We start from the raw sequence: 20160 nt of genomic DNA on the forward strand, positions 1-20160 counted from the left end.
ATTAGGCAACAACAAATTCAATACCTTCTAGACAATTTCCTGGACAAAAGGTTTCATTGTAATAGTGAAGGTGTAAACTTGCCAGTAGAAAATCTTAACAGTAAATTTGACCTCTCAGCTTCCCTATCACATCTAAAAATCTCAAATAGAATACCAAAGAAAATTAACAATAATGACAAATGGTTTGATGAAGAATGCAAAAATCTAAGAAAGAAATCGAGAGACCTGTCCAACCAAAAACATAGAGACCCGGAAAACCTGAGTCTACGCCTTCACTATGGTGAATCACTAAAACAATACAGAAATACACTACGGAAAAAGAAGGAACAGCACGTCAGAAATCAGCTCAATGTAATTGAAGAATCCATAGACTCTAACCACTTCTGATAAAATTGGAAAACACTAAACAAACAACAACACAAATAATTATCTATCCAAAATGGAGATGTATGGGTAAACCACTTCTCCAATTTTTTTGGCTCTATAACAAAGAATAAAGAGCAAAACCATATACATGATCAAAAACAAATCTTAGAATCAACTATTAAAGACTACCAGAACCCACTGGATTCTCCAATTACCTTGAATGAGTTACAGAACAAAATAAAACTCTCCAACCCAAAAAGGCCCGTGGTGTTGATGGTATCCTTAATGAAATTATCAAATATACAGACAACAAATTCCAATTGGCTATACTTTAACATCATCCTTAGCTCTGGCATCTTCCCCAATATTTGGAACCAAGGACTGATCACCCCAATCCACAAAAGTGGAGACAAATTTGACCCCAATAACTACCGTGGAATATGCGTCAACAGTAACCTTGGGGAAATCCTCTGCATTATCATGAACAGCAGACTCGTACATTTCCTCAATGAAAACAATGCCATGAGCAAATGTCAAACAACAGACCATGTATTCACCCTGCACACCCTAATTGACAACCAAACAAACCAAAACAAAGGCAAAGTCTTCTCATGCTTTGTTGATTTCAAAAAAGCCTTTGACTCAATTTGGCATGACGGTCTGCTATACAAATTGATGGAAAGTGGTGTTGGGGGTAAAACATACAACATTATAAAATCCATGTACAGAAACAACAAGTCTGCGGTTAAAATTGGCAAAAAACACACACATTTCTTCACACAGGGTCGTGGGGTGAGAAAGGGATGCAGCTTAAGCCCCACCCTCTTCAACATATATATCAACGAATTGGCGAGGGCACTAGAAAAGTCTGCAGCACCCGGCCTCACCCTACTAGAATCCGAAGTCAAATGTTTACTGTTTGCTGATGATCTGGTGCTTCTGTCACCAACCAAGGAGGGCCTACAGCAGCACCTAGATCTTCTACACAGATTCTGTCAGACCTGGGCCCTGACAGTAAATCTCAGTAAGACCAAAATAATGGTGTTCCAAAAAAGGTCCAGTCGCCAGGACCACAAATACAAATTCCATCTAGACACTGTTGCCCTAGAGCACACAAAAAACTATACATACCCTGGCCTAAACATCAGTGCTACAGGTAACTTCCACAAAGCTGTGAATGATCTGAGAGACAAGACAAGAAGGGCATTCTATGCCATCAAAAGGAACATACATTTGAACATACAGTACCAATTAGGATCTGGCTAAAAATAATTGAATCAGTTATAGAGCCCATTGACCTTTGTGGTTGTGAGGTCTGGGGTCCGCTCACCAACCAAGACTTCACAAAATGGGACAAACACAAAATTGAGACTCTGCATGCAGAGTTCTGCAAAAATATCCTCTGTGTACAACGTAGAACACCAAATAATGCACGCAGAGCAGAATTAGGCCGATACCCACTAGTTATCAAAATCCAGAAAAGAGCCGTTAAATTCTATAACCACCTAAAAGGAAACGATTCCCAAAAGGAAGCGATTCACATTGGAAAGAATTAACAAAATAACAGAGCAAACTAGAATACTATTTGGCCCTAAACAGAGAGTACGCAGTGGCAGAATACCTGACCACTGTGACTGACCCAAACTTAAGGAAAGCTTTGACTATGTACAGACTTAGTGGACATAGCCTTGCTATTGAGAAAGGCCGCCGTAGACAGACATGGCTCTCAAGAGAAGACAGGCTATGTGCTCACTGCCCACAAAATGAGGTGGAAACTGAGCTGCACTTCCTAACCTCCTGCCCAATGTATGACCATGTTAGAGAGACATATTTCCCTCAGATTACACAGATCCACAAAGAATTTGAAAACAAATCCAATTTTGATAAACTCCCATATCTCCTGGGTGAAATTTCATAGTGTGTCATCACAGCAGCAAGATTTGTGACCTGTTGCCACAAGAAAAGGGCAACCAGTGAAGAACAAACTCCATTGTAAATACAACCCATATTTATGCTTATTTATTTTTCCTTGTGTACTTTAACCATTTGTACATTGTTACAACACTGTCTATATATATAATATGACATTTTTAATGTCTTTATTGTTTTGAAACTTCTGTATGTATAATGGTTACTGTTAATTTTATTGTTTATTTCACTTTTGTATATTATCTACCTCACTTGCTTTGGTAATGTTAACACATGTTTCCCATGCCAATGAAGCCCCTTGAATTGAGTTGAATTGAATTGAATCGAGAGAGAGAGAGAGAGAGAGAGAGAGAGAGAGAGAGAGAGAGAGACAGGGATAGAGAGAGAGAGAGAGAGACAGAGAGAGACAGGGAGAGAAAGATATATTCACTTTATATATTATCTACCTCACTTGCTTTGGCAATGTTAACACATGATTCCCATGCCAATAAAGCCTGTTGAATTGAATTGAATTGAATTGAATTGAGAGAGAGAGAGAGAGAGAGAGAGAGAGAGAGAGAGAGAGAGAGAGAGAGAGAGAGAGAGAGAGAGAGAGCCCTACTCACTGAATCAAAACTTGTTTCCGGATTAACGCTTGGGAAAGACATAAATACAACCAACCGGTGAAAATGCACATTTGGGATGCATACAATCAATGATGCAATATTGACAGTGTGAAACATAAAGACGTGTCAGTATGATGATTTAATAACTAACCATCCCGTCTTGCAGAGACCTCCACAACCTGCGCCCTTCTCTTCACTGGTGAGGCTGACTTGTTGGTCTGAGCTAAACTGTTTTCACACATATTAGGGCTACATGTGTTTATCTGTGATGCTACAGTGCATTTGGAAAGAATTCAGACCCCTTGACTTTTTCCACATTTTGTTATGTTACAGCCTTAATCTAAAATGGATCATCAATCTACACACAATACCCCATTATTAAATCATCAATCTACACACAATACCCCATAATTAAAAAGTGAAAACAGGTTTTAGAAATTTTTGCAAATGTATTAAAAAAGAAAAACAGAAATACCTTATTTACATAAGTATTCAGACCCTTTGCTATGAGCTCAGGTACATCCTGTTTCCATTGATCGCCCTTGAGATGTTTCTACAACTTGTTTGTAGTCCACCTGTGGTAAATTCAAATGATTGGACATGATTTGGAAAGGTACACACCTGTCTATGTAAGCTCCCACAGCTGAGTGCATGTCAGAGCAAAATCCAAGACACAAGGTCAAAGGAATTGTCCGTAGAGCTCCAAGACGAGGCACAGATCTAGGCAAGGGTACCAAACATTTCTGCAGCCTTGAAGGTCCCCGAGAACACAGTGGCCTCCATCATTTTTAAATGGAAGAAGTTTGGAACCACCAAGACTCTTCCTAGAGCTGACCGCCCGGCCAAACTCGAGCAATCGGGGGAGAAGGGCCTTCAGGGAGGTCAGGGAGGTGACCAACAACCCAATGGTCACTCTGACAGAGCTCCAGAGTTCCTCTGTGAAGATGAGAGAACCTTTCAGAAGAACAACCCTCTCTTCAATGGTCCACCAATCAACCCTTTAAGGTAGAGTCGCCAGACGGAAGCCACTCCTCAGTAAAAGGTACATGACAGCCCACTTGGAGTTTGCCAAAAGGCACCCAAAGGACTCTCAGACCATGAGAAACAAGATTCTCTGGTCTGATGAAACAAAGATTGAACTCTTTGGCCTGAATGCCAAGCGTCACGTCTGGAGGCAACCTGGCACAATCCCTACATCATGCTGGGTGGAGTTTTTCAGTGGCAGTGTCTGGGAGACTAGTCAGGATCGAGGGAAAGAAGAATGGAGCAAAGTACAGAGAGGTCGTTGATGAAAACCTGCTCCAGAGCACTCAGGACCTCAGACTGGGGCGACGGTTCACCTTCCAACAGGACAATGACCCTAACCACACAGCCAAGACAAAGCAGTAGTGGCTTTGGGACAAATCTCTGAATGTCCTTGAGTGGGCCAGCCAGAGCCCGGACTTGAACTAGATCTGACTTCTCTGGAGAGACCTGAAAATGGCTGTGCAACGACGCTCCCCATCCAACCTGACAGAGCTTGAGAGGATCTGCAGGAAAGAATGGGAGGAACTCCCCAAATACATGTGTGCCAAGCTTGTAACGGCATTCCCAAGAAGACTCAAGGCTGTAATCTCTGCCAAAGGTGCTTCAACAAAGTACTGAGGAAAGGGTCTGAATACTTATGTAAATGTTATTTTTCTGATATCGTTTTTTTTTTGTGTGTAAAAATGCCTTAAAACCTGTTTTCCTTTGTCATTGCGGGGTATTGTGTGTAGATTGATGAGGGAATAACACTATTTAATCCATTTCAGAATAAGGCTGTAACGTAACAAAATGTGCAAAAAATCAAGGGGTCTGAAAGATTTCCGAATTCACTGTATACTGTACATTGTCTATTCATCTTGCAGTGCCAATTAACATTGGATGACATTATCCCACTGGGCACACCACGTCATTTCAACGTGGATAATTGGGTAATATTTGGATAATTGGGTAATATTTGGATAATTGGGTAATATTTGGTTGGGATGTTGATAAATGAGATTACAACCTTTAGTATGTTCACCTACTCAAAAAGACAGCCAAAAGTTCATTGAATTTCCAAAGTGTAATCACTTTGCTTTCAACCTTTTAAAAGCACAACCATTTTCCAATGTAAAAACAATGTCCAATTTTTGTTTCGTTGTCACCCAAATGTCTATGACTACGCTTTCAACCATTTAAAAGTACAGCAAAGTTCAAATGGGAATACAAATTTGACATTTTAGCAATGGTGTAAAGTACTTAAGTAACAATTCTTTATTAAAGTACTATTTAAGTAGTTTTTAAAAACTTTTACTTCACTACATTCCTAAAGAAAATAAGGTACTTTTAACTCCATACATTTTCCCTGACACCCAAAAGTACTCTTTATATTTTGACAGGAAAATGGTCCAATTTACACACTTATCAAGAGAACATCCCTGGTCCTCCCCACTGCCTCTGATCTGGTGGACTCACTAAACACAAATGCTTCATATGTAAATTAATTCTGAGTGTTGGAGTGTGCCCCTGGCTATCCATCAATAAAAAATAAACAAGAAAATTGTGCTGTCTGGTTTGCTTAATATAAGGAATTTGGACTGGTTTATACTTGTACTTTTACTTTTGATACTTAAATACATTTTAGTAATTCCATTTTTAATACTTAAGTATATTTAAAACCAAAGACTTTTACTCAAGTTTTATGTTAATTTCACTTTTCTCTGAAGGTATCTTTACTTATACTCAAGTATGACAGTTTAGTTATTTTTCCACCACTGCATGTTAGTCATTTAGCAGACTCGCTTAAACCAGAGTGACTTACAGTAAAGTAATGAGTGCATAAATGTTCATACTGGTCCCCCATGGGTATCAAACCCACAACCCTGGTGTTGCACGCACCATGCACTACCAACTGAGTCACACAGATGTTGTGGTTTAGTACTACATTAAGAATAGACAAGTATCCACTCATCCCTGTCAGCCATGAATTTGGTGTGGGCTATTAGGTGAAGGGAAGGTCTTGATTGAATGGATTACTTTACATGCAGTTTTTTTTAGGATTGTTGTCAGAAGTGTTCTCCCAGGAATGAACAGCAGGGGGCGGTACTACAATAAATTAATGATTTATCACTGCACTTCATCTAATAGCAAAACCAGATGACCTGTATTACAGTTCAGTTTACATTAAACGTACATGGTGCAAGTGATCAATGTAGTTCGAGATTCTGCACAGATTATTATAGCAATTGTGAACATATACGTTAAAGATTAGGACTAAATCAAATCAAACTTTATTTAAAGTGCATTTAAAGTTTGATTTGATTTAGTCCTATTCTTTAAACAAGATTTTTTTGTTTGAGATGGAGACATGAATCCCACATATCAATTATTAAATTGTAGACAAGCTGGAATTAAAGCCAGACTAATTCAGTGGTACTGATGGAACTATTCATGCAGAAGATATCTCCTTCAAATGTTGATAATTGGTTGTGTTGACAATAAACACAATTCAATATCACATAATTCAATTTGAAATCAACCAGAGCTTGAAACCCTAGGTATTGTATATTTAATTATGGTTTAAATTGAAACAATTGCTGATCATGACCTTGCATATGCTATATCATCATCATTGATGATATATGAGTGATAAAGGATGGTCACATTTCATTTGCTCTGGTAAACCTACCCTTTGGAATGACTTCAATAGCAACAGTGAATCTATTTAATTTAAAGTGGAGATCACTCAACAATCATTCTCACAATATTACATTGGTTATGGTCAGTGACAAATATCATAGCTAAACTGGGCTTCGTTAAAACCATGGATGGGCGTCCAAATGGTACCTGTAGATACACCAATTATTCTGCCCAACCTACACTTTTTCTGATAGTGGATATAACATGGAAGATCTGACCTTGTTGTAAAGGTACAAATTCAACATATTTTATACTAGGTTTGTTTATGTTTAAATGTGGTTACCATGATGAAAATCATGTGGTTGAAATTTCACACTCAAAACAGCAGTTTACATTAATAACTTTTTTCAAATCCATTTTAGGCTATTTTCCACGTAGATTCCAAATGGCGTTGAAACAACGTTGATTCAACCAGTTTGTGCCCAGTGGGGAGCTGCTTTGCATTACATAAAGCACACGTTGATGTGTCGTCTAAACTGTGCTGTGGCAAAATAAGAGCTATTGGTTGGTTTAATATAACAATGAGCTGTGGCAATAACTTGATAAAGCTGCCTGCCTATGTGTACGACTGTAATGGATATTTGAGCTCTTGAGTGGTGACTTGAGATAGAGATATGCCGAAGACATTCCTATTGGTTCAATGGAAACGTGAGGAAATGAAAGGGTTACTCCACATACTATAAAACCTCCCCTCTATAACGGACCAAGGCGTCGTGGACGGGAGGACTGCTTACGAGTGACAAGTGTACATCAAGTACTGGAATCATCGTAACTACAACACTTATAAATCATGAGTGAGGTAGGTGTACTTTATTTTTAAAAGCCTTTCTTTTGAAGTATAATTGTCGCTCACATCATACGGTAGGCTAATGAGTGCATCCATGGAGAGTCTGCTGCTGCAACTATGCCAATTCCAGCATTCAAGCGGAGCGCAACCAAATTGTTTCAAAGGAGCCCATTAAAGCGTGAAATAAATTAAATTGTTTGTAGTTTTGCCGATGGCAACGATATGAAACTATTTGCTACAATATAAGAAAGTGTCACTGGCGTCCAGCAGGTCAACATCATTTATTAGGCTATCCAACTACCGGGCAATCAACCCCAAACGGTCCTATCTGACCCTCCATTCGTGATTGTTGTCCTTCCTTATATGTTTTTTTTTGTAGAGAAAGTTTGTACAATTATGTATGCTGCTGGTATGGACGGGAAGTAGCCTACAAAGAGCATAGCTTTGGAAATGTAGCCTGCATGCCTATTTGTGTAGCCTAGACATGGGCTATTGTGCAACCCTTACCGGCTGAGTACAGACTTAATTTCAAGATCTAGTTTTGACTAACATTTGGTTGAGTTGTCAACTAACGTGAAATCACCAACAAAAAAGTCACCGTGTTATTGGATTTAGGTTAAAAGATGGGTGGAAAAAAATAACAAATTCCCATAACTTGATTTTTTTTTCAAATCCAAATAGTTTTCCAAGTTGATTCAACGTGATTTATTTGGTTGAAATTACGTGGAAACAACGTTGATTCAACCAGGTTTTGCCCAGTGGGTAAAGTTATGTTAAAATAAACACAATTCCACGTAGTTTTCTGGTGGGTTATGATTTTAACGTATTGCAACACGCTAGAAAAACCATAAATCATCTGTTTAACTTTACACTTAAAGGTGAATACATTAATGTACGTGGTTACATAATAACCGAAGACTTTTGTTGAATGGATACAGTTTTGTATGGCCTCTAATCTTCGGTTAAATCGGGCAGTAATCACAGGAGCAGTCGCGGTTCTAGTTTATATGGCTCCCTGGGCGCCCCCGCCAACAACAACAAAAAGCACCATTCTGCACTAAATGTCATTTTTATTCAGACATTTGGAACACAAATAAATTATCATAACATTTAAAACTATATAAATATAAAAAATAAGACTCAAATATCAAAAAGAAGTAACAAAGACAAATAGAAACAAATTTGTGTTGATTTGCCACTCAAGCATCAATACATTACCCGTCCCCCAACACTGTCAACCAAGAGTCAAGACTGAACCAATTCACCTTGGTGGTGTGCTGACTAGTTTTATATTATTCTTAAAGATTTCACACAAACCAGAAAAAAATGAAACAACATGTCTGTGAAACTATATATTCACAGTATTATGAATGAATTGGGGTTTATTTGGTAACATTTCGTAGTTTGACTGATTTTACTAATTGCATTAGTACTGTACAAAGTTAGAGGTGTGCTATTTGATAGATTCCCCCACTTCCAGTGGGGAGACTTGAGGTCAACTTAACCCCGCCCCTCTCCCCATCTCGTTCTTCTGAGTGGGAGATCTTTCCAGGCAGTAGCCTGCCTACCTCACAAACTAGAATCAGGGCGCCCACTCCGACAAGGTTAATTGACCCACAGTCCCACATGGTGACATGATATCATTGACGTGACGTGTAAATGAGCGATAGAAAATCGATTGTGCAAATGTCACCATACCAAAAAAATGTTGTGTGGGCGCCATGTGCCGCCCCCGGCCAGATGTTGCCCTGGGAGGCTCCCCATGTCGTCTATACCTAAATCCGCTACTGCACAGGAGAACAAACCAGTGCACAAAATACAAATACTCCGGGAAATTGGAAACAAGTGGACTAATGGCGGTACATACATGTTTTATGCAGTCTTTATTTAACGGTTGTTGTCATACTGCAATGGCCTACTTGTTTTCATGTATCAATTAAGTGTGTGTGTGTGTGTGAGAGAATAGGCCTACATACAGGAGTAGTCTATGTGTGTGAATCGTTTGATAAGCAAGATTGTTGAGCCATGACATTTGTAAGTTAATGTTTATTCCAGCATAAACAGTTTGTGTTAGCTGAAGCAGGGGTGATATTGACCTAGAGACAGTCTGCCAATCAACTGAATGCACCAGTCAATTCAGTTAAGCCATAATAGCCATGTTTATAATCATCATGTCTTAGCTGAAGGCAAGGGGTTTCTGTGCTTATTACACTGCTAGAGAAAAACAGCACCAGCATCCCAGAATTCGTTATATGCAAACACTGCACTGAGTGTTGGCTGTCACTGAATAATTCAAGGCTGACCCACTGAAATAACACATTCTGTTCTGTCACTGCATGCATAGCGCAGGTGGGAATGGAAATAAATGAGGCCCCCAATCGGAGACCTTATCACTGTCTCTTTCCCTCAAAACAATGGGCCAATTTTGGAAACAATTGAGCTGCATTCTTTTCTGGTCGCTTGCCTGATGTATAGGCTAGTACAGTTGGCCTTTCCATCAAAGTCAATGGATTCCAGCAGCAGTTGCTGTATGTTACACAGACAGACACAGACAGAGACACAGGCAGACAGACACAGACAGACACAGACAGACAGACAGACAGACAGACAGACACAGACAGACAGACACAGACAGACAGACAGACAGACAGACAGACAGACAGACAGACAGAGCTGACTGTGGTAGTGACAGATGGGGCCAGTCCTCTTAGCTCTACAGCAGTGCCCCCTCCCTTCTTCACAGCTGCCCCCTCTCTCTCCTAGCACCTCGCTCTGCCTGGATAGGTGGTCCAATAGAGAGGCTTGGTCAGTGGTTACCTCGGTGTATGGCTGAGGGAAACCTGCCCAGCCAACCCTACCCACTAAAACACATTGAATAGAAAACACATGACACACTATTTTGGATTGGCTGTGTAGTTAAGTGTTACCTGTATTTAGTTAGTGCAACATTTTCCAACATCAACCAAAATGTACTTGTAGTGACAGAGGTTTGAGATCATACTGTATATCACAGCGCACACATCTGACAATGATTTTCTCTGTTCGTGGTTTATATAGGATTCTACGGTACTGCATAAACAGAATTTTATAAATAAGACAAATGTCCTGTGTGCTCTAGGGTACAAAGTGGTATCTTACAGCACACAGGACAGTAATTAGCTTCCCATCTCCATGATGCAGTTACAGTGCCTTCAGAAAGTATTCACACCCCTGGACTTTTTCCACATTTTGTTGTTACATCCTGAATTTAAAATGAATAAAAAACATATTTTTCACTGACCTATAATGTTAAAGTGGAAATATGTTTTTAGAAATGTGTACAACTTAATCTAAAATAAAAATCTGAAATGTTTATAAGTATTCAATCCCTTTCTTATGGCATGCCTAATAAATATAAATTCAGGACAAAAAATGTGCTTAACAACTCACAAAATAAGTTGCGTAAGTTTTGCGCAATAATAGTTTTTAACATCATTTTTCAATGACTACCTTATCTCTGTACCCCACACATACAATTATCTGTAAGGTCCCTCAGTCAAGCAGTGAATTTCAAACACAGATTCAACCACAAAGACCAAGGAGGTTTTCCAATGCCTCGCAAAGAAGGGCACCTATTGGTAGATAGGTAAACGTTAAAAAAAAGCAGACATTGAATATCCCTTTGAGCATGGTGAAGTTATTAATTACACTTTGGATTGTGTATCAATGCAGCTAGTCACTACAACGATACAGGCGCCCTTCCTAACTAATTTGCTGGAGAGGAAGGAAACCACTCAGGGATTTCACTGTGTGGCTAATGGCGACTTTAAAACAGTTACAGAGTATGTGGTCTTGAAAAGAAGCTCAGTAATATCTTAAGTATATGCCATCTGTGTCAGGCCGCAGTGACAGCATTAGAACCAGGGCACTAAATCCACATATCTCCACATTTAAAGACAGCCACCCTCCCTCTATCGGCAGGCTAGATTAGAATGCTCCCGTCAAACACGCAGATATTTAGCAGATTTGTTCAATACTTTTGTTGCTAGGCAGGATTATGTAACTGCTCGGGTGGATATTTGGATCTGTCTGTAGTGTGATGTATCTATCTCCTGCTATCACTTACAGATTGAGATAGGTCAGGCACATTCAACAGCCATGACATCCATCTTCTTGATGGGACACTTGGGTTCAATTGAATTTGTCCTCTTCACAATGGCTGCAACACAACACTGTTTGTTCTCTTGCCTTCAAGTTTATCTTGGGGGGGATAAGCATTTTAGTACCTGAAGCGTGATGTTATGTCAGTATGACACATGCTGTGATACGACACTGCCGCCACAGTGATGGTGCAGTGTGGTTAAGATGATGGGTAGAAGATGCAGAAGGTTATATCCCTGTTCTGTAGAGCCTTGAGGGGCCCAACCACCAGACGCTTAACCCTAACGTGCTGTAAATTAACCTTACCAATGTCTGAGTTAGTTGTCGATTGTGATCAGGCAGGCATATAGACAAAGTAGATGTAGAGACATGGGAATGGAAGGGAAGCAGGCAGATAGATAGATATATAGACAGACAGCAGTACAGTCAGTGTCGCCTCCAGGCTTTAAAACAGGGTGCAGTCAGCCTTGTCTGATTAGCATTGAGAGCACGGTCCAGTGGTTTGTTGTTTTCCATGTGGATAGAGATGGAAACAGAAATGCCTTTCAAAACAGGGAACATATATGACATAGAAGAACATCATCAAGGTGTGAATAAACAAATCACAACCATGTCCACATTGTGTGAACGTTGTGGTGATGAGCTGGAATGTCAGGTTAAGATGACAAGTATGGTAGTGTGCCATTCATATGGATGTGTTTACAGTAAATGCAGAAGAACAAGGAAATGGTTCAATGTTTCAAAAAGCACCAATCATGCATGCTTTGCTCAACTAACAGTGGTGTATTGCTGTGACTTGATATTTTCACATTTTCTTACATTGCTATTTTCTTACATTGCTACATTGCTATAGAAACTTCATCCATTCCATTACATCCTTTTTTAAAAAATTAGTATTTTTAAAATCTTAACATATTGATGCTCTGTTTAAGTAAAAGCAATGCATCAGACGAAGAGTCCAATATGGTGTTGCCACCACTAACTTATCATGGGACTTCACGGTGGCTTTGGTGTCTACTTAGTGGAGCTGTTTCACTCCAGCGTTTCTCTCTAGTATACATCAAATGGACAAGGAGAACTAGAGGGCTGCTACCAATTAGTGTAAAAAGGTCAGAGTGGTAGAAGGATGAGCAGTGTCTCTGTGTCCTTTTTACCCTCTGTATCTACCTATTAAAGTCAGCGAGAGTAAATTATATTCAGCTCAGAGGTGCCTGTTGGACAGATTTGGAGATGAACTCAGTCAATGGAAGTCTGAGGAAATGAGCTAAAGTAACTTTTTAGTTGTTTTAGCGTTTTTATTTTGAGTTGTTTTGCCTCGTCACTGACCTGTACAAAGAATCTTTCACAGTTAATCTGTTAGTGGAAATGTCATATTAATTGGGGTAATCTCTTCTGAGTGACCAACTGGCAACTGACAGTGCATAAATATATATATTTTTTTTAAATCTTTGAATTTAGCTTAAAATCCTCTCAAAATCAAGTAAAAGTTTATTGGTTGCATACACATATTTGCAGGTCATATAGCAGGTGCAGCAAAATGATTATGTTAGTATCTCCAATAGTGCAGTAGAATGTCTAGCAAATGCAATATACAAAATTACAAATAATAATAACAAAATGAAAAAAAATCAAGAAATGTCAGAACGAGTCCACAATCCAAAGTAGATATGAAGTAGATACAGTGGGGCAAAAAAAGTATTTAGTCAGCCACCAATTGTGCAAGTTCTCCCACTTAAAAAGATGTGAGGCCTGTAATTTTCATCATAGGTACACTTCAACTATGACAGACAAAATGAGAGAAAAAAATCCTGAAAATCACATTGTAGGATTTTTAATGAATTTATTTGCAAATTATGGTGGAAAATAAGTATTTGGTCAATAACAAAAGTTTATCTCAATACTTTGTTATATACCCATTGTTGGCAATGACAGAGGTCAATTACAGGCCTCTGTCATCTTTTTAAGTGGGAGAACTTGCACAATTGGTGGCTGACTAAATACTTTTTTTGCCCCACTGTATATTAGAATGAGTAGTTTCATATTCCTGAACATAAATATGTGGTGTGTGTGTAGACAGTATACTGTACTTTTTGCAAAGGAAATGGTATGTACAGCGAAGGTATATTTTATTTATTTAACTAGGCAAATCAGTTACGAACAAATTCTTATTTACAATGGCGGCCTATCCCGGCCAAACCCCCCTAACCAATTGTGCACCGCCTTATGGGACTCCAGACCACGGCCAGTTGTGATACAGCCCGGGATCGAACCAGGGTCTGTAGTGATGCCTCTAGCACTGTGATGCAGTGAATTTGACCGTAGTGCCATTCGGGAGCTCTCTGAGTTAGGATGGGCTATGTTGAGAATAAAGTATACAGTTGGGTCCAAAATTATTAACACCCTTGATAAAGATAAGCAATAATGACTGTATAAAATACATTATTCAAGTACTGAGCCACACTGAGTGTACAAAACATTAGGAACACCTGCTCTTTCCATGACAGACTGGCCAAGTGAATCCAGGTGAAAGCTATGATCCCTTATTGATGTCACTTGTTAAATCCACTTCAATCAGTGTAGATGAAGGGGAGGAGACAGGTTAAAGAATGATTTTTAGTATATGATGTGAACAGTGTTCAATGTCTTTATATACATGGGGCTGTATTCTCAAGGTGCAGGGCAGAGCACCAGGCAGGTAGCTGGCTAGTAATGGCTGTTTAACAGTCTGATGGCTTGGGACCCGTTTTTCAAAAGTTATCTACAGTTGAAGGTGGAAGTTTACAAACACTTAAGTTGGAGTCATTAAAACTAGTTTTTCAACCACTCCACAAATTTCTTGTTAATAAACTATAGTTTTGGCAAGTCGGTTAGGACATCTACTTTGTGCATGACACAAATCATTTTTCCAACAATTGTTTACAGACAGATTATTTCACTTAAAATTAACTGTATCACAATTCCAGTGGCTCAGAAGTTTACATACACTAAATTGACTGTGGCTTTAAAATTCCAGAAAATTAGGTCATGGCTTCAGAAGCTTCTGATAGACCTCCAGAAGGCTGGTTCATCCTTGGGAGCAATTTCTAAATGCCTGAAGGTACCACGTTCATCTGTACAAACAATAGTACGCAAGTATAAACACCATGGGACCACACAGCCGTCATACCGCTCAGGAAGGAGACGCGTTCTGTCTCCTAGTGATGAACGTACTTTGGTGCGAGAACTGGAAATCAATCCCAGAACAACAGCAAAGGACCTTGTGAAGATGCTGGAGGAAACAGGTACAAAAGTATCTATATCAACAGTAAAACGAGTCCTATATTGACGTAACCTGAAAGGCTGCTCAGCAAGGAAGAAGCCACTGCTCCTAAACCGCTATAAAAAAGCCAGACTACTGTTTGCAACTACACATGGGGACAAAAATGATACTTTTTGGAGAAATGTCCTCTGGTCTGATGAAACAAAAATAGAACTGTTTGGCCATGATGACCATTGTCATGTTTGGAGGAAAAAGGGGGAGGCTTGCAAGCCAAAGAACATCATCCCAACCGTGAAGCACGGGGGTGGCAGCATCATGTTGTGGGGGTGCTTTGCCGCAGGAGGGACTGGTGCACTTCACAAAATTGATGGGATTGTGAGGAAGGACAATTATGTTGATATATTTAAGCAACTTCTCAAGACATCAGTCAGGAAGTTAAAGCTTGGTCGCAAATGGATCTTCCAAATGGACAATGACCCCAAGCATACTTCCAAAGTTGTGGCAAAATGGCTTATGGACAACAAAGTCAAAGTATTGGTGTGGCCATCACAAAGCCCTGACCTCAATCCTATTGAAAATATAATCAAATGTATTTATATAGCCCTTTTTACATCAGCTGATATCTCAAAGTGCTGTAGAGAAACCCATCCTAAAACCCCAAACAGCAAGCAATGCAGGTGTAGAAGCACGGTGGCTAGGAAAAACTCCCTAGAAAGGCCTAGGAAGAAACCTAGAGAGGAACCAGTCTATGAGGGGTGGCCAGTCCTCTTCTGGCTGTGCCGGGTGGAGATTATAGCAGAACATGGCCAAGATGTTCAAATGTTCATAAATGACCAGCATGGTCAAATAATAATAATCACAGTAGTTGTCGAGGGTGCAACAGGTCAGCACCTCAGGAGTAAATCAGTTGACTTTTCATAGCTGATCATTGAGAGTTTCTCTACCGCTCCTGCTGTCTCTAGAGAGTTGAAAACAGTAGGTCTGGGACAGGTAGCACATCCGGTGAACAAGTCAGGGTTCCATAGCCGCAGGCAGAACAGTTGAACCTGGAGCGGCAGCACGGCCAGGTGGACTGGGGACAACAAGAAGTCATGCCAGGTAGTCCTGAGGCATGGTCCTAGGGCTCAGGTCCTCAGAGAGAGAGAATGAAAGAAAGAGAGAATTAGAGAGAGCATACTTAAATTCACACAGGACACCAGATAAGACAGGAGAAATACTCCAGATATAACAGACTGACCCTAGCCCCCCGACACAAACTACTGCAGCATAAATATGGTGTGAAAAAAATGTGCGGGCAGAACTGAAAACGCGTGTGCGAGCAAAGAGACCGACAAACCTGACTGTTACACCAGCTCTGTCAGCAGAAATGTGCCAAAATTCACCCAACTTATTGTGGGAAGCTGGTGGAAGGCTATCTGAGTCGTTTGACACAAGTTAAACAATTTAAAGGTAATGCTACCAAGTACTAATTGAGTGTATGTAATCTTCTGAGGGTGATGAAATAAATAAAAGCTGAAATAAATCATTCTCTCTCCTATTATTCTGACATTTCACATTCTTAAAATAAACTGGTGATCCTAACTGACCTAAGGCAGGGAATTTTTTCTGGAATTAAATGTCAGGAATTGTGAAACTGAGTTTAAATGTATTTGGCTAAGCTGTATGTAAACCTCAGACTTCAACTGTATCTGGATTTTGCCTATTGGATAGGATTAAATGCATAGAAATTAAATGAGTAGAACAGGAGTGATTTGTCAGTACTATTCATTCTATTTCTATGCATTTATTCCTAACCAATAGGCGAAATCCAGATAACTTAAAAAAACAAAACTGGGTCCTGATGATAGAAGCTGTTTCTCACTCTCTCGGTCCCGGTTCTGATGCACCTGTACCATCCTTGTCTGTTAGATGGAAACAACCGGGGCTCGCGTGGCCTTCCTTTGACAACGGGTGCTGTAAATGTCCTGGAGGGTAAGCAGCGTGCCCCCGGTGATAAATTGGGCTGACTGCACCACCCTCTGGAGAGCCATGGAGTTGCCTGACAGAACGCTCTCAATGGTGCATCTGTCGAAGTTTGAGGGTTATGACAAATTTCTTCAGCCTCCTGAGGTTGAAGAAGCGCTGTTGTGCCTTCTTCACCATAGTGTCGGTGTGGTGGGACTATTTCAGGTCCTCGGTGATGTGGTCACAGTCTTCAGCTCCAATATGTTGTCCTTATAGAATACTCCACGGTGTCTGAAACATGATGTCCGCTTGCATTTTTAGCAACATTACACTGGTGATACATGGCCCTGGTTCAGAATGACCCTAATCATCCCTCACAATGAGCAGAGATTACGCAAAAAAATAATATATAATCCAGCTAAATTGTCTGATGCCTGTAAACTGTGCACTCCCTTTAACCTGGTCCACAACATAAGGCTAGATGTTTAGGTATAACAAAGCCTAAACATCTAATATCCCGTTGTTTTTGTGATGCTTTCATAACACAGTCCTTGTGATGCCAAATGATTTCACTTACTGGACAATAACCATTTAGCTACATATTGTCCTCGAGCTAGGACTGAGAGACAGGATTTACTGTATCGATTTACCGCTCATGTTGATTACTCATCCTCATAGAATGACAGTGTAGACAACATCCTTCATGTGTTCTGGGCCTGTTTTCATTAAGCGTCTCAGAGCAGGCGTGTGGATCCAGGATCAGGTCCCGCCTGTCCATTCAATATAATTTAAAAAGCTAAACTGATCCTAAAACAGCACTCTGAGATGCTTTGTGAATACAGGCCCTGATGTCGAGCAGAAATGTGCTGCTGAAGGATGCAGTGTAGTTGAATGTGTTGAGAGCCCTGGGGTCTGGCTAATGCGTGTTAATGTTTTATGAGGAAACCATGGTGTTGTATCATTAGTTTTGCTCAGATTATTCCAGCAGGGAGAAAAACTGTTACTTATTGCCTGCCTGCCTGTCTGATAATGAATACTGTAGTTAGAACACCACATAGACGTCAGTGAGGGAATGATGGTTCTGTTACCATGTCATGGAGGGGCATCCAGGGCAGATTGGATGTCAATGGAAGTACCTGACTAAATGCATAAAATGATAATGGTCTTTATACAAAGACAGTAATACAGGAGATTATCTTTTCAGCAAGTATGGAACGACAAATATAAAGAACTGACATTATAGTTTGACAGTATCTTGAAGTATGATGCACAATTACCTCAGTCTGAAGCCTTGTTATTGTCATTGGAATCTTCCATCAGTGTGCAGACTGAATGAACAGAGGCAAACTCTGCTCACATAATCAAATCAAATTGTATTGGTCACATACATATATTTAGCAGATGTTATTGCGGGTGTAGCGAAATGCTTGTGTTCCTAGCTCCCACAGTGCAGTAGTATCTTAAAAACAAATTGTCCAGTGTAGTTCTTTGAGGGCCATCATGGTATCGGCTTGAGGGGGAATATACACAGCTGTAACTATAACCAAAGAGAATTCTCTTGGGAGGTAATACGGTTGGCGTTTGAGGTATTTTAGGTCCGGTGAACAAAAGGACTTCAGTTTATGTATGCGTTCACAATCACACCATGAGATGTTAATAATGAAACATACACCCCCACCTTTATTCTTCCCAGAGAGTTCTTTATTCCTGTCTGCGCGATGTACTGAGAACCCAGATGGCTGTATGGACGGGGACAGTATATCCCAAGAGAGCCATGTTTCTGTGAAACAGAATATGTTACAATCCAAGATGTTTCTCTGGAAGGAGATCCTCGCCCTGAGCTTGTCTACTTTATTATACAGATACTGTACATTAGCGAGTAATATACTCAGAAGCGGTGGATGGTGTGCACGCCTCCTGAGTCAGACTAGAAGTCCACTCCGAATACATCTTCTCCGCCGGCAGTGTTTTGATTGCCCTGGGGGGTACGAACAAAGGATCCAATTCGGGAAAGTTGTATGCCTGGTCGTAATGCTGGTGAGTTACCGATGCTCTGATATCCAAAAGTTATTTCTGTCTGTATGTAATAACACAAAAAATGTCTGGGCTAATAATGTAAGAAACAACACACAAAAAAACGAAATACTGCAAAGTTGCTTAGGAATTGCCATATCTGTCGTCGCCATGTCTAAAGTGAAGAATCTCCTCAGTTGACTTCTACTGTTGACTTCTACACTGATGCTAACAAACAGTTAAATGCAATGCCGGATAACTAAAGTTAGCTAGCAAAAACAACTTGATGAAACACTGTCACGAAGATGAGGCCATCTCAGAACTGTCTTTCTTCACGGTCACTCCTACCACCAAGGTCATGCCCTAACTTTCCTTCTCTCAGGGGCATCACTGACCTAGGCTGTGTTTAATAATGACTATGTCAGGTTTAGCTTCTGGATGGACAAGTCAAACCAAGTTGAACGCCCTAACTGTGCCGTCCAACACCAGAGCCTTGAAAGGATGACATTTTCCTTTTCCCCATCCCATTCCAACATGGACTTCCTCTATCCTCTAAACTTGGCTGCTGTGTGTCTGCTGAGTGAGCAGGTATTGTAGCACTACTCGTCAAGTTAGATGGATACTTGACAGGATTCCAGAGACTAGTAGCCTGAGTGATACTTTCTGGATGTGCATGTAAGGAACGTTAGCAATTCTCCATCCAACTTTGCCAAGCCTGAACCTTTAAAGGTGGATATCGTGCTGTAAACAGGTGGATATGGTGCTGCAAGTCAGAGTTATCTAATGTGTTGGCAGCTGAGCCGCATACAACCTTGGCTCCATTTCCTCCCATGGAGCTTGAAATAGTGACAATAAAGTCCATCTCAGCTCAAAGCTGTTACTTGAAAGCATTAATTCAAAGGACACTTTCTTCTTGTGTCTCGTCTAGTACGTTGATGTATGCTAATTGCTTTCGACACCTGGTAATGTAGTGAGGGAGGAGTTCTTCATAGGTTAATTTGAGGGTGACCAAGAAGAATTTGAGGGTTCCATTGGTCACTGGTTAAAATAGTTCATTTGAATAATCTACGTTTCCCCTGATCAAATCAAATCAAATCAAATGTATTTATATAGCCCTTCGTACATCAGCTGATATCTCAAAGTGCTGTACAGAAACCCAGCCTAAAACCCCAAACAGCAAGCAATGCAGGTGTAGAAGCACGGTGGCTAGGAAAAACTCCCCAGAAAGGCCAAAACCTAGGAAGAAACCTAGAGAGGAACCAGGCTATGTGGGGTGGCCAGTCCTCTCTTCTGGCTGTGCCGGGTGGAGATTATAACAGAACATGGCCAAGATGTTCAAATGTTCATAAATGACCAGCATGGTCGTATAATAATAAGGCAGAACAGTTGAAACTGGAGCAGCAGCACAGTCA

At 40.3% G+C, this 20160-nt stretch overlaps 1 protein-coding gene across 1 annotated transcript in view; it reads left to right on the forward strand.

Moving 5' to 3' along the window:
• The first annotated feature begins 7287 nt into the window (after nucleotides 1-7287).
• The window catches only part of LOC115135868 (calmodulin regulator protein PCP4-like), a 33521-nt gene continuing 20648 nt past the window's right edge, over nucleotides 7288-20160 (forward strand). Inside the window, exon 1 of the mRNA XM_029671020.2 lies at nucleotides 7288-7404. Within this exon, the coding sequence (XP_029526880.1) occupies nucleotides 7396-7404 (9 nt within the window). The 5' untranslated portion in view covers nucleotides 7288-7395. The remainder of the gene's footprint in view (nucleotides 7405-20160) is intronic.

Source organism: Oncorhynchus nerka, linkage group LG10 (assembly GCF_034236695.1).
Source record: "Oncorhynchus nerka isolate Pitt River linkage group LG10, Oner_Uvic_2.0, whole genome shotgun sequence".
Taxonomy (NCBI): Eukaryota; Metazoa; Chordata; class Actinopteri; order Salmoniformes; family Salmonidae; genus Oncorhynchus; species Oncorhynchus nerka.